General features: G+C 42.5%; 1 protein-coding gene and 1 long non-coding RNA gene across 5 annotated transcripts in view; one reads left to right on the top strand and one right to left on the bottom strand.

The window, feature by feature from the left end:
• The window catches only part of zbtb7a (zinc finger and BTB domain containing 7a), a 22,227-nt gene extending 4,309 nt beyond the window's left edge, over positions 1–17,918 (top strand). For 2 of the 4 annotated variants that reach the window (XM_020632079.3, XM_065955933.1), the window contains exons 2-4: positions 5,285–5,848; positions 6,706–7,586; positions 9,868–17,918. In XM_020632079.3, coding sequence (XP_020487735.1) covers positions 5,363–5,848; positions 6,706–7,586; positions 9,868–10,303 — 1,803 coding nt within the window. In that variant the 5' untranslated portion in view covers positions 5,285–5,362 and the 3' untranslated portion in view covers positions 10,304–17,918. Of the gene's footprint in view, positions 1–3,943; positions 5,849–6,705; positions 7,587–9,867 lie in introns of all 4 variants that reach the window. The other 2 variants (XM_020632080.3, XM_065955934.1) reach the window with 2 other exon arrangements.
• On the bottom strand, positions 17,798–25,082 carry LOC114920234 (uncharacterized). The gene is made up of 3 exons (XR_003808547.2): positions 21,544–25,082; positions 19,428–19,526; positions 17,798–18,982 (listed from the first exon to the last, which is right to left on the bottom strand). It is a non-coding gene; the product is annotated as an uncharacterized lncRNA (long non-coding RNA).

Here is a 25,082-nt window from a genome sequence, read left to right as displayed (position 1 = left end):
TACTGATACAAACAACAATAAGAACAATAGAGACACATTAGGAATAGTGTACGATTATTGAAGTGGTAAGCAGCAGTTACAGATCAGTAAAACTTTTTGGACTCCTTTCTATGTGGCTGTGCAAAACATACCATAAAACCCCCTCCCAGCTACCTCATGTTAAACTTTACCCTTCTTGTGGGTGGTTACCTTTCCTCTTATTGAAGCAGGTTACACCAGGTAACTGAATGAGATGTGAGTTTATCATTGACATCTGAGCCGGATTCCTAGGCCACCATGCGCTCAGGAGTTATGAGTGAGCTTGTGAATCGAATGCCCTGCCTCGCCCACTACCTTTTCCACTTGCTCTGTTTCTGTGTTTTGGCTGCTCTTCCTGGTTAGCGTCTGCAAGGCAAAAGCTGCAAGGCCTAGATCAGCCTTCGCAACTTAAAGTTTTATCAGTCACTGTGCCTCTTCCTGCTTTGGTCCAAGTATGACCAATCAGGTTTCCTTCCACCACTGGCAGCAGTGAGTCAGTTGGCTGTGGCACTTGCTCAAAATCTACTTTTCCTGGGAACTGCCACCCCCTCCCCATTCTAATTATCTTGCATTACCCTGGTCCAACCTTGAACTCTTCTGACCTGAGTGAAGCGATTCCCTCACAGCAGGCCTGGTTACGCAGGGTGATAATCAGTGTAATGCTGAAAGGGGTAGCAATTGAAATGTCAATAGTTGTGGTTGAAATATCTGAATTATTCTGATAATAGAGCTACTGAATGCAAACAGTCTTTGCAGTGGCAGAATACAATTATTTAAAGAATTGTACTTGTACAAACATTACAATTATAACACAGGGTGTCTGTTATGAAATTATTAACCACACTTCATTTAGTATTAAGAGGTAGCCTAACTGTGCTCCATTATCAGTGGTTCAAATGGTCAGTGATTGAGTTATGTTTGTGCTCATTGCTTCCTCTTAAAGGTGGGTTGCTCAGTGTTTTTATGACCAAATCACTTCCTGTAGCATGCCATAGTTTAAGAAACTAGTAAGTGAATGTTTGGAATAAATGGGGACCATATATATGATATTTGCTTGAATTTCATCTAAGTAAAACCCTAAGTTTCTCTTAATTGGAAATATTATGTGCAGAATCTGTTTTTGGAGTCTGACAGTTAATGCATACATCAGGGAAACCTTGAAAAATGTTTTGAGCTTCATACAGAAAGTGCCAGTTAGCTATTTCCTTGACAATCTAAAGACACATCAGAGGTTGTACAGGGTTAACAGTTTGTTCCTTTGTATTTAGGAATGACTGGTATGTGACAGCCAAAGACAGAGATACTCGGAGTGTGGAAGATCTGGAGTATTTCCATGAGTGATACATAACAGATCAAATAAAATCACTTTCCCTAACTGCAACAGCATTTTTATGTCAACGTGTTTTTCCAAGAATAGCATGCACATGTGATTGAAAAGTAACAGCATGACAAAAACGTCCTTACAGAAAACCGTTGTTGGTTGTTTTCAAGCCTGAAACGTGTATGTGGCTGTAGGAAGGGGTAGAGACGTTACATATGAGATGGAGGTGATGAGGGTGTGGATTGGATGGGTGGGTCCTGTATAAAAGTGGTTGTTTGACTTGCAAAGCAGGCCTGGGTGCTCACAGAATGGATATTGAGAGAAGGCCCTTCCCTGGAAGTTGAGCACAGGACATGGACGGTTTCTGTACTGCTCTGTGCTAGGCTGCAGGCCTTGTCACCCGCAGGCATGAATTAGTGATAAGGAATGTTTCAAGCCATGAGGAGGTGTCAGGATCAGGTTTGTTGCACTGTGTTTCCTCTTTCCTAGGGCTTTTTACGGGTCATTCAGGGACAGGTGGCTACTACGTGCAGACCCGCCCCTCCATGCTTTGTTGGGACTGAATTAAGCTTGTGTGTGTGTGTGTGTGTGTGTGTGTGTATGTGTGTGTGTGTGTTTTATCTCCCTTCAGCTCAGCGTCTTTACCACTCAAAGCCGTGACCCAGGGTCAGGTGTGCATCTAAGGGGGATAACGTGCTACAAGCTTGTAGAAAGTCTGGTCCATTACAGGTGCTGTGTGTATGTTAGAGGAAAGCAGGTCAACTAGGGTCTGGATGGGTTTCGCAGAGATCCAATTCCAACTGGGAAGGACATCACCATTTGCCATGTGGTCGCCCTTTCTCTTGCACTTTCCTCCATCGGATCTCACTCTGCTGTCTATCTCTCCCTCCCTCCTGTGCCATCTCCTCTGTCTTCTTTACCCTTATCTCCCTCCCTTCACTCAACATATTTAGGTTAGCCAACTCTCATATCTGACAGTGAGTGTGTTTACATGGACCTGAGTATACCTGTAGTGATCAAGGCTGTGAAGTGTCCAAAGTTAACATCAAATCCCAAATTCCAAAACCCAAATTCCAAATAAGCCTGTAAACCGGTTTTGAGAGTCTCAAATATGCTTAGCCGAGTACTGGAAAAAATCAGGTCACTCTTGTAAGTATACATCCTGTTGGGGCTCTGTTGCTGGCATCTACCTAACCAGCTGTGACTTCAGCCAGGTAGCATGACAGAAACAAGAACAATGGCAAGAGCATTTTGGATGACAGACCAACTGGCTCGCTATATGGCAAAGTTACTCTCTTTTTAATGGCAACAGTCAATCAATTAATCAATTTAACTACAACAGTTTATTATAAATTATATTTTGGGCTCGTTTGGCCTGACAGCTAGAGAGACATGTAATGTGGGGAGAGAGTTACGGATTGTAAAAAAAAAGAATGCATTAGGACCAGGAGTCTAACCTGTGACCAGTGCAATAAGGACTTCAGCCTCTGTACATGGGGTAGCCACCGACTGAGCCCCCTTCAACAGTAAATGCCAAATTATAAAAAAAAAATTTTTTCTTCTTGAGACTTACTTTTTGGATTTTCAATGCCTCTATTTGAGATGACTGTGGATGGAGAAAAAAAACCAGGGAAGAGAGAGTGGGGAGTGACATAAGAAAAAGGAGCAGCAATTCAAACCAGAACCCAGGCTCCCCACACGTTGGACCACAGCCAACCCCCAGGCCAAATTATCAATTTCAAATATTCCGGTTTATGTTGTAACTCTAACAGGTGCCTGCACAAAAATGAGGCTGTAATCACAAATTAACAGAATAGTCATGTAGACACAATCAGTATAAGAACTTTGTAACAACAAAAAGGACATTGGCAGTGTTTTGACATTGGCTTTCTCGTCAGCTGCCAATCAAAACTAATGTAAGTTAAGACCTAACGCAAGAAACTGTGAAGCTGTTAGACATTTCATCTCTAATCAAACAGAAAAGTACGTTCAAATATGAAGTGTTATCTAAATTTAAGACATTTTATCGGAATGTTCTCTTTGTCATTTTCTCTAAACAAATATTGATCCATTTAGTGGATGAAGCTAAGTTTGAAGAATCGTCTGCTCTCCCCTCCCACCTGTCACTCCAGAGAGCTCTTTAGGTGAAGCCTTTACCTAACTCTGACCTGTTTGCAGAGCTGACATGTTGCCAGATCGCAAGGTGTGGATACAAATAGGCGTTGCTTTTTACGGGGGAAGAACAGAACATAATACCGGAGAGAAGCGAAGAGGAGGACACAGGTAGGAAAGAGGAGAGGCAGCCATGTTAGGCAGGTTTGGTAGTGGGGTGTAACGTAGGAACATACCAGGAGGGCTGATCTATAAGAATGTCATTCAAATGCCTCACTTTTGTAGAGAGAACACACTCATTACATCCTCTACCCCCCCCCCCCCAAGCCTCATCCCCTGCTGGGTCTCCTGGCAGATGGAGAAAGGGGGGAGGAGCGGGTGGGTGTTCTATATGTGTTTATGTGAGTGTGTTTTTGTTTTTTTTAATTGTTATTGGTGTCTCTGTGATGTTTTACTATTTGCTTTTATATGTATGTGTGTGTGTGTTTATAGACAAATCGAGGATGGCTTGTTCTGCTGAAACCCCCCTCCCACTGCGCAGGCTTCAGTCGATCATTTTAATCTCCCCCCACACGTGAGCGAGGGGACAGCCTTTCCTGAAACTTGGCACACAGTACAGGGTGGGGTAACCAGCTCAGACCGGATTGACAACCTCCCTTTTTAATACTGTTCCCTCGCAGCTTGTTGCGTGTGCTCTTCCTTCTTCTGTAGAGTTTTTTTCCACAGGGTCTGCAGCCCCCCCTCCCTCCACCCTTTTCCTCCAACTCCTGCACTCTCATCCCTAGCTCTGGACTGACTGAGTGCACAAACTGGTCAGCCCAGCTCCCAGCATGCACTCTGATCCCCACTGCCCTCTGCCTATCTGTCCCCTACGACCTCCTAAATGGTTTCGTCTTGAGTGCATACACACACCCTTAGAAATAAGCATGAGCGCAAGGCAACATGTATACCCAGCCACCTGCACACACACATCAACAACATCTCTACATAGATTTTTCTTCTTCACTTATAGTGTGTTACCCGGCCTGCCACGATTTGTTTGAAACTGTTTTGGTCCCCTTATTTTGCTGTGCCATCAGAAACTAAGTTGTAGAAATCATACTATGTACTATGGAATGGTTTTGTAATCTGTAAAATACAGCTGTTCTGCAAGAAGTTTTCAAATCTAATCGGGTGCTGTTTGTAGTGTTACTTTAAGGAATCTTTCCCCTCACAGTGGGCTTTCTCAAGGTTCTTAAGTCCAGTGGGCAAAATACTAGAAAAGATCATGGTAACTATTTCTGATATGGATGGCTTTGGCATAAATACAAACATTTACAAAAATGAACAATGTGCTGTTATGAATAATTAAAAGATGTGTTTTTTACTTTGCTATGATAATTATATTGACCTCTCACAGTGAATCATTTTGATTCGAGAATGAAAAGTTCCGTTTACATGTTTTTCTTGATACAGATTTCTCTAGATTTGAAATAATGTTATGATAATTTATTTTATATGACTTGACACATATTGCTTTTAGAGCCCAGTGATCACAATGCAGATTACCAAACCAGTTTTATAGCAGATCACTCCTCTAATTGGCACGCAACCTGATATGACCCACCGAGCTAAGATACTTAGTTAAGAGTATTTGTGTGTGTGTGTGTGTGTGTGTGTGTCTGTGTGTTTTGCCTCCACCCTGTATGTTATAACCTGCGGTCTAATCAGTTGTACTTGACCTCCATGAAGTTTTTGTGTTGTGCTCTGAAGGATTATGGTGTACTGATCAGGTATTTTACTCTTTCTCTTTCCCCTTCAACCTATCCCTTCATTCCGCTCTTCTCCCCTCAGAGAGGCAAACGGACAGACGGCAGGACGGATACACGGGTGGGGGCTGTGCTCGGCGGCTCGGCGGCAGGCTGGTGGAAGATGTCGTCAGGAGCCGGTGGGAGGGGAGGACGGCGGCTCAGGGGGACAGCAAGCAGCAGCGGTGGAGGAGGGAGAGGAGGAGCAGGAGAGGCAGAAGAAGGCCCCGTGGGGATCCCTTTCCCTGAACACAGCGCGGACATCCTGGGCAGCCTGAACAAGCAGCGGCTCAGTGGCCTACTTTGTGACGTGCTCCTGGTTACCCAGGAGCGGGAGTTTCCAGCTCACCGCTCCGTCCTGGCGTCCTGCAGCTCCTACTTTCACAAGCTCTTCACTTCAGGTGCCACAGCTGACCAACAGAACATCTACAACATCGACTTTGTGGAGGCAGAGGCTCTGGGAGCGTTACTGGACTTTGCCTACACAGCCACACTGACGGTTAGTCACAGCAGTGTGGCTGACATCCTTGCCGCTGCACGCCTCCTGGAAGTCCCACCCGTCCAGGATGTCTGTACACACCTGCTGGACACCAAAGTGCTCTCCCCGCCGGTACAAAACTATAATAGATTTACAAGTGACATGTGTTGAAGTCAAATTTAACCTTTGAGATGTAATTTTATCTAAACTGCCTTAATAAGTTAATCACACCATAAGCAGTCTTTTATTAGTATTTAATGATTTCATATCAAAGGGCAGACCCTCTGAATTACTGCAAACTTCTTGCAGAGTAGATGCAGAGTGGAACCTGAACAAGTAATTCAAAATCTTGTTCTCTCAGGGTAATGGGTGTCTGGTCAGGATACCATCTCTTTTATTAAAGAGGCAGCATAGTCAAGCTTATATCATGGCCTTTATCGGTCTCTCTCACTATGCCAAACACACACCCACAGCCTCTGGGTTAGTTCAACACTTACTCATTCTGAGCCAATTGGCGTGTAGAAGGACGACATGCTCTTTCACAGACTACAGACACAGCATATCACAGCTACACTTCAACACAATCAAGTGTAGCTGTGATATGCTGCTTCTGAATACACAATGCTCGACATCATGTGATAATCACAGCTTTGGGATATACCCAATTTACCCGAGCATACCGTATATGTGGCTTTGTGCTGCTTTCTTTACATTTATGCCCACACTAGATATCTATGGGTTTGCCTATACAGTTTTATTTCCAGCAGTGCTCGTAGGATTTATAGAGACTGCACACCAAGAATACCTAGAGTTGTGCCCATGATGTTTGGCCTTGCAGTTGTCAAATACAACATTGCTATTTTACTTTACTTTACTTCTGTACTTCCATATCCCACTTTTTCTTTCCCTTCATTTTCTTAAATCAGTTAATCCCTGACTGAAAATTTATACTTGACTCATCTTCTTTGTCTTCCGTCATGTTTCACTAGGCGGGCAGTGAGCAGAAAGATGAAGACGAAGATGAGGGTAAGGGCAGAGGCAGGGAGCAGGGAAACAGGGTGCGGGCCCGGGAATACCTGGAGTACTTCCAGAGAGGGGCACACTGGAGCAGCAGCTGCAGCACACCAGAGCTCAGGGACCTGCCCACACACCTGCACTTTAACCATGGTAATGGGGCGCCCCCGATAAATGGGGGTCCTGCTGGCCAGGGTGAATACTACTCCACCTTGGCCCTCGCCTTGGCCCAGGCCCAGGCCCCCACACAGGAGCCAGAGGAGGAGGATGAAGATGAAGAGGAAGATGAGGACGGGGAGCTGGTGCAGAGGAATGGAGCAAGCTTGGGGTCTTCTTACTACCCCTCATCCCAAAATGGGCACTTCTACCTCCCCCCTGAGTCCAGGCTAGGGCAGGAGACAGAGGTGGAGGAGGGAGGCAGGGAGGTGATGGCGAGGGAGAGAGGTTCTGCCAGCGCCCTTCTGCAGCAGATGATGGACTCCCTTGAGAGGCAGAAGGAGCGTGCAACAACTGGGGAGGAACAGGGAGATGGGGACGACGCCGACATGGAATTTTACTTGAATTATTTCAATAGCTCGCAGCATGAAGATACAGCTTCTGCTGTGCCAACACAAGGAGTGCCGCCACTCTGGTTATCACAGGTCAGAACAGGCCAAGAAAGAGGAGGGGGAGAGAGGGGCAGTGGAGGAGGAGGAGGAGGAGGTGGAGGAGAGAGGAAGATGCGCTCTAAGGCCTTCCAGAAATGTCCCATATGCTCCAAGGTCATCCAAGGAGCAGGCAAGCTACCCCGCCACATCCGAACACACACAGGAGAGAAACCCTATGAATGCGCCATCTGCAAAGTGCGCTTTACCAGGTAAGCCCTATTAATGAAGTGAGTACCCCATGTCACATGTACTAATACACTTGGACTTGGCACTGTAGCCAGGCCCAGCAGTGGGAAACACCACAAATCCAAGAGCAGGAGAATTAGTACTAACAAACTTAGCTTTGCATTAAGAAGGCAACACCGTTTGTGAATCTAAGTGTTTACCTTGATCATGGACTTACTGAGTAACTTGAATTTTTTTCGATGTCACATTGCAGCCAAATACTTATCATGCATGTAGAATATTTCAGCTCTTGGCTCAGATGGTTATAAAGGTATTTTTATTGATTCAGCCTTCATAGCAAAGTCCTGGATTTTTACATAGGGGTCCTATAAAACAAGGCTGTGCCATGGTAGTGTTATCAAGTGGAGGGCTGCTATAAAGCGATGTGTTCTGATACAGAGGGGGATTACAGGCTCTGGATGGTGCTCTATGTGCTCCAATGCAGTAATTTGAACTTTTGATCTCCAGTTATGTTGATTATTGCCCACGGCAGGCCAGTTACAACAACCCCCTCCTCTCTCCCTCTGTCACTCCTTTCACCTCTCTAATGAAATCTGCTGTGTGCCGCTGAGATATATGTAGCGAGTCCAAAGCAAGGGACTTGCACACCGTTTCCCTGTATTATGGAGTCCTGCCTTTTCCTTGAAATCATTCCTTTAATTAATTAATCAGTAGACTTGTGCTGGAAATAGATACAGTGGACTAGAAATACCCGGAACCTCTGCTGGCATGGCAGGTAGGGAAGACCAATCTGAATTTGCCTTCCATCTTAATTCAACCAGCAGAGGGAAGAGGGTATTGTAATCTTAATCCCATTTGATCAGGGTTAAGAGTGTGCCTTGCACAGTAATAAATCACTCTGTCCTTAAATAATTCACCTCTGTTAGTGTGCCACTTTGTTCTCTGGCTTTGGCTCTTGCATTGTTGTGTGCATGCATATTTGTTTTTATCTTCACTTATGTACACGTTTCTTTGTTAATATTATATTATAAGCATGGTTTTTACAGATCTATAATGGTTGTGGTGGGTTTATTCATGTTCCTGTATAGTAGCTAATCTACTTACATGGCTTGTGTGTGTGTGTGTGTGTGTGTGTGTGTGTGTGTGTGTGTGTGTGTGTGTGTGTGTGTGTGTGTGTGTGTGTGTGTGTGTGTGTGTGTGTGTGTGTGTGTGTGTGTGTGTGTGTGTGTGTGTGTGTGTGTGTGTGTGTGTGTGTGTGTGTGTGTGTGTGTGTGTGTGTGTGTGTGTGTGTGTGTGTGTGTGTGTGTGTGTGTGTGTGTGTGTGTGTGTGTGTGTGTGTGTGTGTGTGTGTGTGAATAGAGTTGTCTTAACTATGCTTCTTTGTTTAGGAGCCCTCTGCCCTGGGTTCATAAGGGTTAGACGATTAAAGAGCTCAGAAGCTAGAGAGATAGTAAGGGCTCAAGGGGGTAGGGAGGGACAAGAAGGCCAGGGCAGCCTGATAAAGTTGAGTGTATCATCCAAAAAAATACAAATAAAGAAAAAGTTCCAGTGTGTCATAAGATGATGTTGGATTAAGTCAAGACATAGCTTGGTCTTCAGTAAAATTGTTGTAGAAATCTGACATTATTGGAAAGTAACTCTTCCGTTTCAGCTTTTTGACATGATTAGAAGTGACACCTACTCTTATACAATATTCACTCAAATTACTGCTATTTGGAATTGAAAAAGGCTGCAAAATTGATGACTAGTGATTTTACAGACTCGTCAATTATTCAGTACTACTCAACAATAGATAGAAGCATAGATGATTGAAGTCTTAATTTTTTATTCTCACAATGCACTTTCTTGGGCCTATTGGTTGTCATGGTGTCAAAGTTAACAGAAATCAGAAAAGAACCAGCTGACACAGTGAACATTGAGCTTTCCCGTCACACCGCTGTTGCACTCCTGTGTGCTATTACACAGATAAAGATGGTAAAGTTTATGGCTTCTGCTCAGTTGGCTCAGACAGAATAATCTCATTGGAAGAGATCCCCAACGGTGTCTGTTAAATAGCAAATAAAACCACCCAAAGCATAACAAGTTGATCAAAGTACATTTGACAGAAACTACCATACTTTTAGGTAATCAAGTTCCTGTACTTGATATTACATATCTGGATTAGTATCTGAGCATAAAACCTTAAACAGACTGTGTGCACTGCTGCACTTAGTATTGAAATGGGTGTTTGCTGGACCTTTAGATCTAATTTGAATTTTATGGACCATGTTCTGATGTGATCTTTTTTTTCTCTCTCCCACATAGGCAAGACAAGCTCAAGGTTCATATGCGGAAGCATACAGGAGAGAAGCCTTACCTGTGTACGCAGTGTGGAGCTGCCTTTGCTCACAACTACGACCTGAAGAACCACATGCGTGTACACACAGGCCTGCGCCCCTATCAGTGCTCAAGCTGCTTTAAGACTTTTGTACGCTCAGATCACCTGCACCGCCACCTCAAGAAGGACGGCTGCAACGGCATCCCCTCTCGTCGAGGCCGAAAGCCTCGGGTGCGAGAGCCTGGGCTCCTAGATGCCTCTCTTGGTCTGCTGAGCCCCGGCTCCGACACAGGCCCTGGGCCTCGTACCATCAGGGGACGAAGACGCTCTGAGGCTTCTTCAGTGGCAGAGGTGGAGGGGACTGCTGGAGCTCTTGCACATAGTCCTCAGCTGCAGGAGTTGGCAGGGGAGGCAGGGCCCTGAGACTGCAGGGGCGACACTGCAAGGACACTGCTGGACACCATAGTCACTCTGCACCGCCTGTGAGACAGGCCAGTGAACAGAGAGGAGAAAAGACACAGAGGCAAACTTTAAGAAAACAAAACAACTAACTATTCCTCTATAAACCAAATCAGGGTGTCACAAAAATCTTATCTTTATATTTCTTTCTCCTTTTACTTTAGGAAACGGAGTAGACTTCTAAGCACTTAAGTCTGTTTATCTGTCAAAGAGCAAAGAACGCTTCAAATCAAGCACCCATGACGTCCACTTTCTGGGCCATGTCTTTCTTTATAATACTAGGGGTTTTATACATTGGCAAATGTGCTTAGGCAAATGAACCATAGATACAAAAAAAAACTCTTGCAACTATGCAGTTGATTTAGATTTTTATTGGTTTTGTCCTCACAGCCTTCAAGCTCTAAGCAAGTTGTCTATCAAGCACCTTCTGGCTGCTGTACGGGTGAAGCGAGGACAAATCCTCCCAGTGAAAACAACTCTTTTTCTATTCTTTTGCAGGTCTGAAATGTACAGTTACCATAGAAACAACATTGCCACAACATGGCATATGCAAGAAAAACTCGACACAGTTTTGATGCAACAGTTTTTTCTCTCTAAATGTTCCAGAAAGAATGAGACAAGGGTTTGATTGAAGTGTTACTTTCTCTATAAAATGCTTTTTAATAATCTATGGTTTGTCCTGTTAAAAAACAATTTGTTGCAGAGTCGAATCCACTTTAATGGGGGCTCGCCAGGTGCAGGACTAGGGAACATGAGGGGTAGAGGGTTTGTGTTTTTAAAGCACTACCATCGTCAATGTATCTGTTGGCTTGACTACATTGCCTCTTCACGAACCTGCAATTTTAGCATTTCTATATTCCCTTTTGATTTTGTCCCTATTTGTTTGTCGTTCTTTGTTGTTGACTGCTTCGGGTACTTGACACTTTATAATTGTATACATGTATATACGGCAGGTGGTGATATGACATTGGTCCCCCCTCAATGCTGAGGTGTACTTACCAGTTGGGTTTTCCCTCTTAGGCTTGATGTCATATTTCTCACAGAGTGAAGCTTGTGGGTGAACGAAACGAACTGAATGAATGTTTGATGAAAAAAAAAAAAAAAAAACATTGAGTCACCCATTTGTTTTAAACTTAACACTTGACATGTATAGTTCCTGCCCAAAGGATGAGGAGGTGGAATGAATGAATGTGCTTTACTTTGTGCAGTTCTTCGGATCGGTCCTTGTGTGACAAGGCGCGGGTAGCATTTAACAAACCGCAGGTTAAAGGAATGGCAGGGAGCCTGAGTGAGAGTGAGAGAGTGACAAAGTGTACGAAGGAGAGATAGATGAGCACCTTTTTTCTATGTTTGCACAGCTTTACTAAAGATATCCAACAGAGCGGGAGAGAGGTGTATTTAAAAGGAGTGGGCTGGTGTTTTGCGGAGGGCGTGAGAGGAGGTTTATGTATCATGCTTATTCCAGTCTTTTTTCGCCCTAGGGACCACACAACCGTGAGGCAACCTGTATGATGAAGAGAGCAATAAATACCTGTCCAAGTTGGGAGGCCAAATAAGAGTGCAGCTGCAGCTGGTCGATGGGGGATGGGAACAAGGGAAGGGGAGGGGGATCTCACAATGTCTGTTGCATTCCAAAAAATAATCTCCCCCAGCTCAGCCACGTTTCCAGGCAGGAGGGGATCAAATCAGGCCTTTTCGCTCCCTAGCTCTCCCTCTGTAGTCCTCTAATGCCCCTGGACCAGCCTGGAGGGGATATTATTATATTAGAGCCTGGTGTTACTGAGGGTAGGACGCCTGGTGTTGGCTGTTAAGTGTGTATGTGAGCGTGTTTGCATGTACGTGTGTTTTTGTACATGTGTGTGCGTGGCAGCCAGGGTCGCTCTGGCCACATCATCACTGTGTGAGTCAGCCACAGCCTGTTCAAACATGCACCCTTAGCTGCCAGGCCCAGTGCACTTTCTCTGTCTCTCTCACTGACACACACACTCTCACACACACTCTCACTTAGTCCAGGCGTCCAGTAGAGAATGGGCGAATACCAGAACAGACATATCTGTTGACTCCTTATAGCTTGATTTGTCTTAAAAAAAAAAAGTTTTCTTGTACTCCAAATCAAAGTTTGTTCGTTTTTTTCCAAACTAGCACATTGAGCCTTTGAGTCAAGAAGAAAACATACATGATTTTAATAGTTACCTCCCCCCACCCCTCAGCCTGTAATTTCTGTAGTAGTGCTGTAGTTTAACTATCAGTCCTCTGCACCTTAATGGGAAAGATCCAGGTTATGTATGCACTTTGTTACCGAGGAGGGCACTTTTTTTCAGCGAAACGGGTACTTTAAAACTAACCAGTTGCAAATGAGATCAGTCCATTCGTCTGTCCATGGTGGTGAAGTTGAACTGCTTCATTGGTTTTCTTCAGGTTTTGATGACAAGCTGCCAAAAAAAAAAGTGATATACCAGTTGAGATCTCTAAAAGAGATGCTTGGTCAGATGAGATACCAACATGTTGGGTTTTGTGACCTTAAAAGAAATATAGACTACATTATCCATGTCTTTGATTGCACTTGAAGTTAGTTAAAAAGAAATGTAGGAAGCTGATTTTATGTCTCAATATAAAGAAGGAGAGTGGAGGAGGCAGAAGAGGTAGAAAGGATACTTGTGTGTGTGTGCGTGCGTGTGTGTGTGTGCGTGCGTGCGTGCGTGTGCGTGTGTGTGTGTGTGTGTGTGTGTGTGCGCGCGTGTGTTTTTCCATGCATGTGCACAAGTATGTTTCGTGGCTGGCAGGCTGGAGGGTCTCAGGACAAGCTTGGATAAACAAACTTCTACCCCATCTGTTCACCAGCTTCTCTCATAACTGCATGTGTTCTCCGAGGAACCACGGTGATAATAGGTCCATGGTACCACAGAAGCAGAAATACCTTTTGTAAAACAACTCATTGGACAGTTGCTTGTTTACTTCACGAGTCCCTTGGTGAAGATTTGCATAACTCTCTGTTTACCTTTGTTGGTCTTAAGAGTTTTAGTTTCCAACTTTTCTTCTCTGTAATGATACATATGGGGTTAATTAATGCACAAATTGACTCATACAGGCAGACCAATGTATAGTGTATATGTCTACCTGCTTGGCGATCGTTATGTTTTGGTACTGGGTATGAACTGCTTAAGTTCATTGTGTCTTGATGATTGGGACCTATGAGCCATCTTAAACATATGTTGCTTTGAACCTTAATCATTTTTTTCCCAAAAGTCTTATGTTGTTTGTTGATTAACCAAAGCTTTTTAGCCTCAATCTGAGTTCACTGTAGACTAGAGATATTGAAAGTATGTGTATAATTTATCCGGACTGGGCCTCCCTGACTAAGCCACACACAGATGCCCTCATCTTGAATACATATGCAGAAATGTGTGTGGAATGATACAGATATTTACTTGAGTTCACGTTCTCTCGCTCTTTGTACCCTTGTGGACAAAAACAATCAGAGGTTTAAGGATGTATAGGTGTTCTGTCGGTCTACAGTTGTGTTTCTTAAAATGTTGTGTTGAGCTACAGCTATTTTTTCTAACTATTTTACATGGCCGTGCGTGTGTGTGTGTATGAGTGTGTGCTTGTGTGGGTTGGGGTCATGGTTTTTGGGGTTGCTGTGCCAGGAGGGTGGGGTATATGGGTGCTTGGGTGGGGTTATGGATATAAAGCCTGATAGCACTGGAAATGGTGCTTTAGCTGAGAGAGCAAACGTTTGCACTAATGTTTAATGTCCTTGTCCTGCTTATGGGAGAAGGGCAGTAGACCTCAGAAAGGCCTGCGAGTTTCCATGAGCACAGAGCAGTATGGTTAATACTCAATGGTCTCATATAGAGTCCATTCAAAGCCCTCCATAGAAATAATCATGTACAGTATATTAAGAAAGATACAGACGTCCAACAACAACAACAAATACCAAAGCAGAAAAATGGCTTGCACTAAGTCATTGGACATTTTAAGCTACCAATCTAATGTTGGATTGACGAGTTTTACTGTTCAATCTGAAGCCTCTTGAAAAGAGATTCTTGATGTAATTTTTGTTGGAAACTAGAAAATGCGATTATCTCAAATCATATTTGCTCTTTATTTTAAGAATGATTCCAAATACAACGATTTAAGCACTTAGAAAGTAACAAAGACATACAACAATGTTGTCCTTTTCAAAGGGCCAGATCTGAAAGCTGAGATGTACTGTGTGCAGGTGCCAGAGATACTGAACCAATATTTGTTTCCAGATTGGATTTTAACAACACTTTTCCCATGCTGATGAAAAAGAATATGATATGATAATGAAGATATTGTAACTCTTAAACACTGTTTGACTGTTCGCTGAATTGGATCATTTCAGTCTACTCTTTGTAAGGGTTGAATGAATTGAAATGTGCTGTGGTTAAAGTAGACTGTGGCCTTGTCTGAGCAGCACTAAGCTTGTTTTTGTGTGTGTGTAAGTTGTAATGTGCAGTTTGGGGCTAAAGCTCTCTCCCACCTACACAGACAGCAAGGGCCACGGTGTGCCTTATGTGGACAGAGACCGGCAAAACTCATTTATAATTATTTCTACTCCAAATTGTAAAAGCTGATTAGCTAATGACATTGATCACAAAGCTTTTCAAGTTTAAATATAGTTATAATAATGTCTCTGGATCCATAAATGGTGTGTCCCCAGCCTCAGCCCCAGACCAAGGTTACTCTGACACAGGCTACAGGCAGACAGTCTAACTTGCAAGTGTTTTTCCAAATTGACCTTGATATGTTTGTCATATGCTGTTATCAAAGATTCTTGGTAAATCTATCTGAGAAGGCCATAAAACAAAGACAACAGAGAACTACAATAATAATTTAAAGTGTAAATTATCAAACACAGTAGGACGAGGTGACTGTTAATATTTAGATTCACAACAGCAGAAAGGGGACTATTTTCTTTGCTCTGTCATTTTCCTGCACACCTGATTTTTGTGTGTTCTCCATCAGCAAGCTGAGCGTGGCATATGCAGTACGGCACTATGCGCAGCGTGGCTCTGGCACTTACTCAGACAGCCCTGGGTCCTTCAGAGAGGCAGGCTGCTGTCTGTTGGCTGCTCTAAGCCAAGGTGGTACAGTTTGCGGTCTCTTTGGGATGCAAAGGTTGACGTACAGTGAGGAGGATTCAATACGGGTGGTAGGGGAAAGCTGGATGTTGCTTTTTCAGGGATGAGGTTAGAAAAGCCCAGGTGACAAGACTTATTTGCTGAGCAATTGTTCAGGGATGGTCCTGGCATAATAGATTGCACATCCACAATATGACAAGAATTGTCATACAAAGGAGGTCACCACAGATTTCACTTTGGGGCAACAGGAAGGATGTTGCTGAACTCTTTTGTCTCTTTGTAAGTACTCAGGTGGAAAATACACTGCTATGCATTGGGTTTAATGTCTGCTAAGTTTATGATATGTCTAATCATCCTCCAAGTCACTTCTCTGTCCTTGCCTTTTCCCTTTTTGTACCCATATTGAACATAATAATTCCCAGAAATAAAACAGCAGGAACAGTTCCCTCATTATACAGTGGCCGTGACCAGCCTGTTTCTCCATCTAATATTGATCCAGTGGATTGTTTGTTGGATGGAAGGAAGCCACTGGAGATTCAGTCTTATTAGTCAGACTGTAACATTTTTTTGAAAGGGGATGGGGTTGGAAAAAAAAAACGCAAGGGGAGGATGTATGTTCTCCTCTTTCCTGCTCCCATTTCTCCCCTCTCTCCAGACTCAGAGTCTACATCTTTGCTGCCGACTGGCCTTTGATCACAGATCACACAACCTCAGCAGGAGGAATCATCAGGAGAGAAGGGAGGGAGAGGGGATCGGATGAGGAGTGGGGGAAGAGACAGTTACAGTTTGTCGTCACTTTTACCAATGCAGGATACATTCCATAACTTCATACTGTGATTCCCACGTCAGAGTTTTTGGCTTTGTTTTATGGGTGTGAGTTGGAGACAGACGGATGAAATGATCAACATGTTGCAGTTGGTTGTTTCAGTCATTCTGTCCAGCGTCACTATCCCTCTGCTGTGTGACAGACAGACATATAGACAGAAAAATGCCCCCTGAGTATTGTGATCCAACTGCCTTTTTCAGCTTCTGCGATTGTAACAAAAGCACTTTGCAAATGGCCATCCTGAATTTTTGTGTGCTTTTATTGTATGGTTATCACTATTGTAATTATTATGTTGTTCCTGTTTATGTTTTTTTTTTGTCTCAGAGCAGATGATTATTTAAATGAAAAAAAAAAAGAAATATGATGAAAAAGAAAAAAAGAGAAAAAACTTGAATATTTGGTGTCTGGATTGAAGGTGGTCAGAGCTGCCACATGATCTGGATGTAAACAAACACATCTCTGTTATTCTACCACCATACCTGTTATATGCAGCTTATAGCATAGTCACACAATAATAGGGGCGGATACAGGACAGATCTCACCCTACCTGCTCTCTGCTTACTGTCTTACATCTTGTTGGGAGAAATGTCATTTTATTGTTGTTTTGGGAGACTCATTTTCTTGAAAAAGAAACCTGTACAACAGTTGCAAAGCTTTCTGAGAAGGCTAGCTGTGCTGAATGTTAAACATGCAGTGTTGTATCCACTGCAGAATCTTTTTTTTGTCTGCAATAACGCCCGTTCTGTGTAGTTAAAGGCTGGATCTGGTATCCTTAAAGAGCTGAAATGAACATAAAAGACAGATGAAATGGCCAAATGACCATCAAGCACTTTTGCGAATCAGTACAGAAAATATTATTTTTGGCCTTACCACCTATGTCAATCAAAATTATTGTAGGAGAATGGAGAGAATGATATTGATTATGAAAAACACTCACTAAATCCATAGTATGTAAATGGTTTAACTTTGGAGAGACATAAATAGGATTCTATTTATCATAAATTGATTTGAAACTGTGATTTTTGTGATAATTAAGATTAAGATTTAAAATGGCAGAGCCTTTCCCAATTCTTAAACCTGGGCTTTAATTTTAAATCCAAACTCAATTGTGAATTCACATTAGGCAGAACACTGCTCAACGTATCTGTGTTAAAACTTTACCCTTGTTGCACTTCTGACCACATTCAACTTATGTGTGTGTGAAAACAGCTGAATCTCAAAGGCAGAGAACCTGCTGCGCTCAACTCAAGGAGTGTGGTCAGAGAGTGAAACATCATAGCACGTTTTAACCAGCAGAGTGCATCAGCTGTTCTTCTACCGATATGGAATTTGTTTTTAGAGAAACTCTATCTCGTCACAATGGTGATTGCTTATTAGCCTAGCGGTCTGTCAGTCCATATGTTTTGAAAGCTGCAGGGGGGGTGACTGGTGATTTTTTTGAGGATTTGCACTTTTAGGCGATGAAAATAAATTGAATTGTATATGAGACCACTAAATCCACACAGTCTAAACCATATAATTCCATTTTGTGTTATTTTTGTTCTGTTTTTCTTTTTTTTTTTAATATATCCAAAAATGTCTGGCATCTGGTTGTCTGGTTTAAAGGATACAAAATCTTTCTATTAAAAACAATGGTTGAAAAGTTTTGTGTGGATAATTGTGTCTTTTTCAAACTTATGACATCTAAATCTATGTAGAGGGTAAGATCACCTTTATTGATTCCCCATGGGGAAATTAACATGTTTCAACAGCAGCAATAAAAGTATTATTAATAGAAATAATAAGACGAAGAAGGGAAATTAATTAATTAATTTAATACCAATAAACAATATGACAATAATAATACAAAATAAAATCCAGATAAATATATATTCACATTATTCACATCTACTTTATTTTGTTACACATTATTTCCACCTAAAAAAATAAATTACATCTGTTTAACAAAATATTGATATTGAAAGGACTGATTGCACAAGATACAGAAATGATCGCACCAGGTCCCTGTTTCTGTCTTGTCCGTAATTTCACAGTTTTCATTATGCTAGTTCATCATGTTGAATAACTGTTACATGTTGTTACAGCAAATAACATAATGCTCGACACACATATAAAAACAGGACTTTGCCACTATGGCATGGATTAACACCATATAAGTGTTTATGTTTTCATACTATCTTCCTATACAGAGTGCAACTGAACACAAGTCAGTTCTCTACAACAACCACTAGGTGGCAGTAATATCACTCTTATTAGTAATAGAGGACGCAGTGCTCTCTTAAGTGCAGCCAAACATCACTGCTCTCTCTCTCTCTCTCTCTCTCTCTCTCTCATTCTTTTTATGCTCACTCACTCTTTACTGACCATGGCAGCACGGATCATGCAGCCTATCTACATATTGCAGAGTGCATAAACATTGATACTCATACAGCCATATTAATACTTAAAAATACTCCACAAATAAAGCCACAACTTGCAGTGCAGGCAAAGTGTGATTTGGCCTGACATACATGAATACTACTACAGTGAACTAGCATGGTTTCAAAGAATAAACACCAATGGAGACTAAGGTTTTGTCTAAGGAATTATCTAAATCGAGGTTAGCATTCTAATTGTGACTCGTCCCAGAAGTCCAGCGTCTGACTGCAACCATGGGCTTGTTGTCACCCTGTCTTCCTGTTTGTGTCGGTCTGTCTCCCTGAGGCGATCCTGCGGGGTGACAGAGGTCATAGAACAGCTCATTAACCCCACCCCAACAGCCCACACATTGCTGCAGTCCTCAGGCCCTGGCTGCGCGCACACACACACACACACACACACACACACACACACACACACACACACACACACACACACACACACACACACACACACACACACACACACACACACACACATACACACACACACACACACACACACATTTTATAATGCTCCACTAATAGCAGTTAAGTCGACTTAAGCCCACTCTGAAAGCAGTGTGCTTTCAGGGATGCACCATGAGACATGTGTGTCTTGCATGTTGTATATAAGTTGGCATTTTGATTCGATTGTGATAGTCCTTCTTATGTTAACACTTCCATGTATATGTATGAAAAGGTGCAAAAAGAAAAATCCCTTAGTCACTGTTAAATGTCATACCAATCCACAATACCTTATATATTAAAGTATGAGATGTTTAATTCAGTCATGTTGAACCTGTCAGCCAGATGTCTCAGGATCCAGGTCATTCATTGTTATGTTTGTAAGGAATCTAAAAACACAGTGGGATATAGTGTTATTTTCCATGTTCAGACATCATCGTGGCAGTCAAAACACATTGGATAAGAGGAACAGAAGCACTTCAGGGGCTGGGAGATGCCTGGGAGCTGTTGTCTGGCTTCTCTAGTTATGTTATTCCCTTGCTCTGTGCAAGTGAATGTGCATGCATGTGTGTGTGTGCATGTGCCTGTAATTGTTTCTGTTTACATGTTTGTCTATATGCTTATGCGCCAAGGTGTGGTTTTATAATGGTTTTTGCTTGTGTACATGTGCATGCACAGCATCATCATTAAGGCTTGCACATTAAATGAGCCTCTAACAGCCCTCACCATGCAAACTAAGAGACAGGCTGTAATGTAAAGGAAAAACAGCGACACACACACTAGCCTCATTTTTACCAGTACACACCTTTCTCCTGGGATATAAAATGCCCCTGCCTCTGCACACCGTGGGACATGAGTTTCATCCAAACTAGCTGCTGTCCTCAATAAAAGCCACGTGAGCAGTCTCTGCAGTATAGATTTCCAGTTTCTCTGAGGGTATATTTTGTTCAGATCAGGTGTTTAAACTGCTCAATATGACAATAATTAGGGAGCGCTCAAGACATGTGTTCTTTCTTATGTTGATAAGGGACATTGACCTTTAACCTGCGCACCCCTGTAGTCTCCCCCCAACCAACACCACCGCCACCCACCCGTCCCACATGTCCCTCGGCCATCACTCCCCCCTTCTTGCTCTGTCCAGCTCCCATCAGGAAGGATAGAGGGGGGATTGGACAGGCTTGGAGCTTTGCCTCTGGCCATCTCTTCTCCTCCCCGGAGAACAGAGGACTGAGGTGCCTTTAAACCACTGCGGCAAAAAACCCTACCAAAACCCTGCAGTCATTAATATGCAAAAATGCAAATGAGTAGGTAATTAAGAGCTGGAGCTCTCTGGAGGCTCTTTGATTGCTAATGAATTCTAATCTGCAAAGAAAAGGGGGGAGGGTAGGAGAAAAAGAGATGAAAGAAATAGAGAAAACAACGAAAGAGAGAAGCCTTAACCTAAAATTTGTCAAATATCTTTAAGTTTTCACAATAGTGACAACACTTTTTTTTAACCTGTAAGCTGTAACCTAAATTATGAGCTTAGTTATTTGAAACAATTACGTGATTGTAAATATACAGGCAGATAGTATTTGTTGGAATATAAATGTTTAATTGACAGACTTTTAAAACACATTATATATTTATGTCAAGTTTATAGTTTGATTTTTTTTATAGAGCATCAGTGGATAGAGATCTTTTTGTAACGGACACAGTGTAGCCTTTGTGTACATACAGCTAATTAGAGGTGAAAATGACAGGCAGGCAGACACTCCTGACCAGAGGATACCAAAGAAAATAGAAGGTCAGATATCTCAACAGTGTGTTCTTTGCTGCAACAGCAGCTGTGCGCTGAAGTAAAGGAGATGTCATTTCATCACTTTTGTGAGCCATAACACATCCCCACTACCACTCCAAATCATTCACTATGTCACACACACAAACACAGACACACACACCAATACACACGCATGCACACACTGCTGTTATTGTTGTTGCAATGCTCCCACGACACCAACAATCTCCGCTTCCCTCCCCCACTTGGGCTCACATCTATCTCTCTTTCACTCCCTCTCTTCCCCCTCCTGTCCTGGGTAGCCCTGACATGCCTGCTTCAATTGATTTAGAGTCAATTCAGCATCTGATCTGATTTTTATCATGTGACTTTGTGCACCCCCCTAAATGTATGACTAGTGTATTATTATCTTATTATCACATTGGGGGAGGTTTTTTTTTTTTTTTTTTTTTTTTTGCTCAGGTAGGAATACTCCTCTGGACTTGGCAGTTTCTCTGTCTCTCTGTGTGCCTAACCTTCCCATTCTTCATCTCTCAAACCACCACCACAGTGTAATATCTGCTCTATACAGTCTGCTGGTGGGGGTTCACTTGTCTGGCTTTGTAAAGCTGATGTTCTATTCCATGTACCTGAAGCGTGGGTGGCAGAACAGGGGCGCCACAACTGCACAATCATGGGAATCCAAGATGGCAGGCAGGGGTCCCATAAAATCAGCATAGGGAGCAAGTCCTGGTCAAATGAGAGCAGAGGAAAGTCAAAGAGGTTGGTTTGTTGGTTTAGGTTTTCCTGCAGTAAATGGATTGTTGATTTGCTTCGTGTTTGTCTCTCTGTATTGGATCTGGAACTGTAGTGTTTGGGAGGATTAATGTCATAGACAATCCCTCAAACTCATTTTCTTTCTCACTGTGGAGCTCTGTGGGAATTACAGTTTCAGGATGGGGGAGGCAGACATTGCATTCTTTCTGCTGGCGATGGTCCCATTTGTGATGAAGTGAAATCTGGGTTCATCGTGTCCCTTTTGAGTCTGTTCTGTTTTTGAACACTTGTTGGAGATCAGGGAAGATATGCTATCCTCACTTTGTTCCCAAACAGTTGCCCTGCTCCACTTATGTTTTCACTGAAATGTGGATAGCATAACCTTGTGAGTTATTACCCTGTTTCAATCACTTGCTTCTTCTCTCCACACATTTTATTGTTTTTAAACATGTTGGAAGTCAGAGGGAGTTTGGGTTTTTTTTTCTGCCAGGCGAGCTGTAATAGGGGGAAGAAGCTTGACGGGAGTCAGTTTATCATGAGCACAGAGAGCACAACAGATAGATTCCCCCTGTCTCCTCCCCTTCAGCACAGATAGACTCAGAGCATGGGCACTCAGCCAACACTATCAATCTATCCGCTCCTACCCCCAGCCTCTAACTCTTATTGGAGGACAGCTTCCAAAGGGGCAAGGAAGCATGAATCATGGCCCGGCTATGAGGAGCTGTTATGCCTCTAAATACACGTGTTGTGGCTCAAAATCACTCCTTTGCTTCGCCATTAATGACAATCCTGCTAGTGTTTATCATGAGCCTGTAAAAAAAGTTGCAGCATTTAGGAGGGGCAGAGTCTGTTCGAGGAGAGGGATTGTTGGTCTTGGCCTAGTTTTCTTGTCTGATCAGAAACCTGTGCACCTCTGCCCTTCCCCCACCCAAACCTAAGCCTCTACTATTACAGGCTCTGAGTGGTCTCAGTGTGGAGTGAGGTGAGCAGCTTGCCTCACCATTGAGCACCGTGTGCGTTATGTGTGCTGCCTATAACTGTATGTCTACAGGCTTATGCTTGTGTGAGATATAACCTGGTGATGTGGTTTGGCTTCATATGTGCAGAGCAGGATGGCACTGAGTGCTCAATGTGTATGATATGTGAGAGTGTTCAGAATAGTGACAACAACAAAAAAAAAACGTGTTATTGAGGTAACAACATTACTTTCTCACTGGACAATAAAGCCGTGTAAGTGACATATGTGATGCATCTCTCTAGTGCAAGATTGCCTTCTATATTTGTTCTCCACAAAGCATTATTGATTAAAAACCTAAAGAGGATTAAGCGACTATTACACATCAATACATGCTGTTATATCTTAATCTTATCTAAGTAAGTTAAAATGTGTGGACATACATAGAAATACCATGAATATGCACAAATATATGACCAATTAGCACCAATGTGCCAAACATATGCTAATTTTCCATGTGCATCTGTTGTTAATTACAGATATGAAGCTGGGAATAGCTCGAAGGAATCATTGAGGGCATGTGTGACAGCATCCCTCCTCATTCTGCCTCAAACTGTCCATTCTACTGTAAATTTTTCACATTATAGAGGACATGTTTGTGTTTTCGTTTGGCCCCTCCTTTATAATGATGCTTTGAGCTTTTTAGGTTACCATGTGGTACATTACCCACAGATAATGACTTGTAATTTTGGGTTGAAAATTGACCTTTTAAACGTTTGCGTTAATTTTGAAAGAAAGTTAATAGTAGACAACTGATTTAAAATACTGAAATATTTCAGGCGGCACACAATAACAGCTGAAAGTAAAATGCTTAACCCCAGGAATAATATATTAAGGCAGCTTTTGACAATGCCTCCATTGGAAAGAACAGCCACCCTAAATTACTCTCAAAAGTATACATGTCAATGTCTTATGTCTTTTGTTTTACGTCATACATTCAAATTCTGTCTAAACGTATGTCACCATTGGATGTGTTCATTAAGGGGAGACTCACTATATGTTTTTTTTTTGTTCTTTTTCTTCCGCCCCCTCCCTCTCTTCAGCCTGGCTGCCCTTGTACATGCTCTCCATGTCAGACCCAGCTGTTACTACAAACTACTTGGAGGGCTTACAAGCCTCATTGCTAATACTGACAACAGCACTATTCTTACTCAAGGCCTAACGTCTACTGGAAAAAATACGGAGAATATGAGAGATTTTTTTTGCCTCCACTCGAAATTCATCTCCCCAAACAGATGTTTCCATCTGTTCAAATCTAATCTTTTGATTAATACATTCCTCAATGAAAGGATTCAAAAAAGGTGTTTGATAAATAACTCAAGATGCCCTTTATTTGATAGCATAGATAATTTCCTGCTGCCATGGCTGTGTTTGCTTTATTTTTTTGTGAATGTGTGAATACCTGTGCGTGTGTGTGACCAAATGTGAATGTGTGCATGGTATGTTTGTGAAGGTATTTATGGCCCATATGTGCGTTTGTTCCAAGCAGTAACCCCATTACATTCCTAAGACGGTCCATGAGACTAATTAATGTTCTGAGCTGAGGCTTTTCCTTTACCCAGGGGAAACCCAATGGATTATTTACCTGTATGTCCTATTGACAGCAAATCCCCCTCCCCAGTGGTAAACTAAGTACAAATAGACAGTTTGAGGCATTAGGGCACATAATAAAGCTATGCAGAATCTGCATTTGCTATGTCTTCATTTCATTATAGCTTACAACCAAGACATGACATCCTGCCTACATAATGAATCAAAAGAAACGCATGTCACTGTCCTTTGTCGTGGTCAATAGTGATAACTGTGTGCTATTGAAAAAAGATTTTCTTTGTTTTGTTTTCTTTCTTTCTAAAATTTTACATGTCTGGAATTTGTGTCACTATAAAAAAGGTAATTTTGGAGATTATAGACCGGAAAACAAAGGAGGGTTTTTCTAAACTTCCTCTCTCCTCTATGAGGTTTGCCCTCGGGATAAAAACAACAGCTGTCTAACACCTACCTACACTTTTCAAAAGAGGGGTTATTGTGTGTTTTTTTTTTTGTGTGTGTGGAAGGACGCTGAGTGCATATTGAATACAGGCTGGATTAGCATTAGTTACATCTCAGGTTCATCTAATAGTCTTTTGAAAACGGTTCCATAATTATGATTTCTAAACTGCTGTTAATTAAAATGTCTATCCATTGATGTTGTCATACCATCATTTTAACAATAAAGATACATTCGCAGTTATCATATCGTATGCCCTCCCTGTTTGAACTGTATTCTCTGAGACTCCCTAAACAGTTACAAACACACATTTATTCACATATGCACGACACACACAGTCCCCCCCCTCCCCTCACTGAGAACCTACACTCTCTGCTCCCCCTCCTCTCCACTCTGTTCTGGAGCAGGCA

The sequence above is a fragment of the Labrus bergylta genome, chromosome 6 (assembly GCF_963930695.1).
Source record: "Labrus bergylta chromosome 6, fLabBer1.1, whole genome shotgun sequence".
Lineage (NCBI taxonomy): Eukaryota > Metazoa > Chordata > Actinopteri > Labriformes > Labridae > Labrus > Labrus bergylta.
Note: the sequence above shows the minus strand (reverse complement) of the source record. Positions and strands in the feature narration are given on the sequence as shown.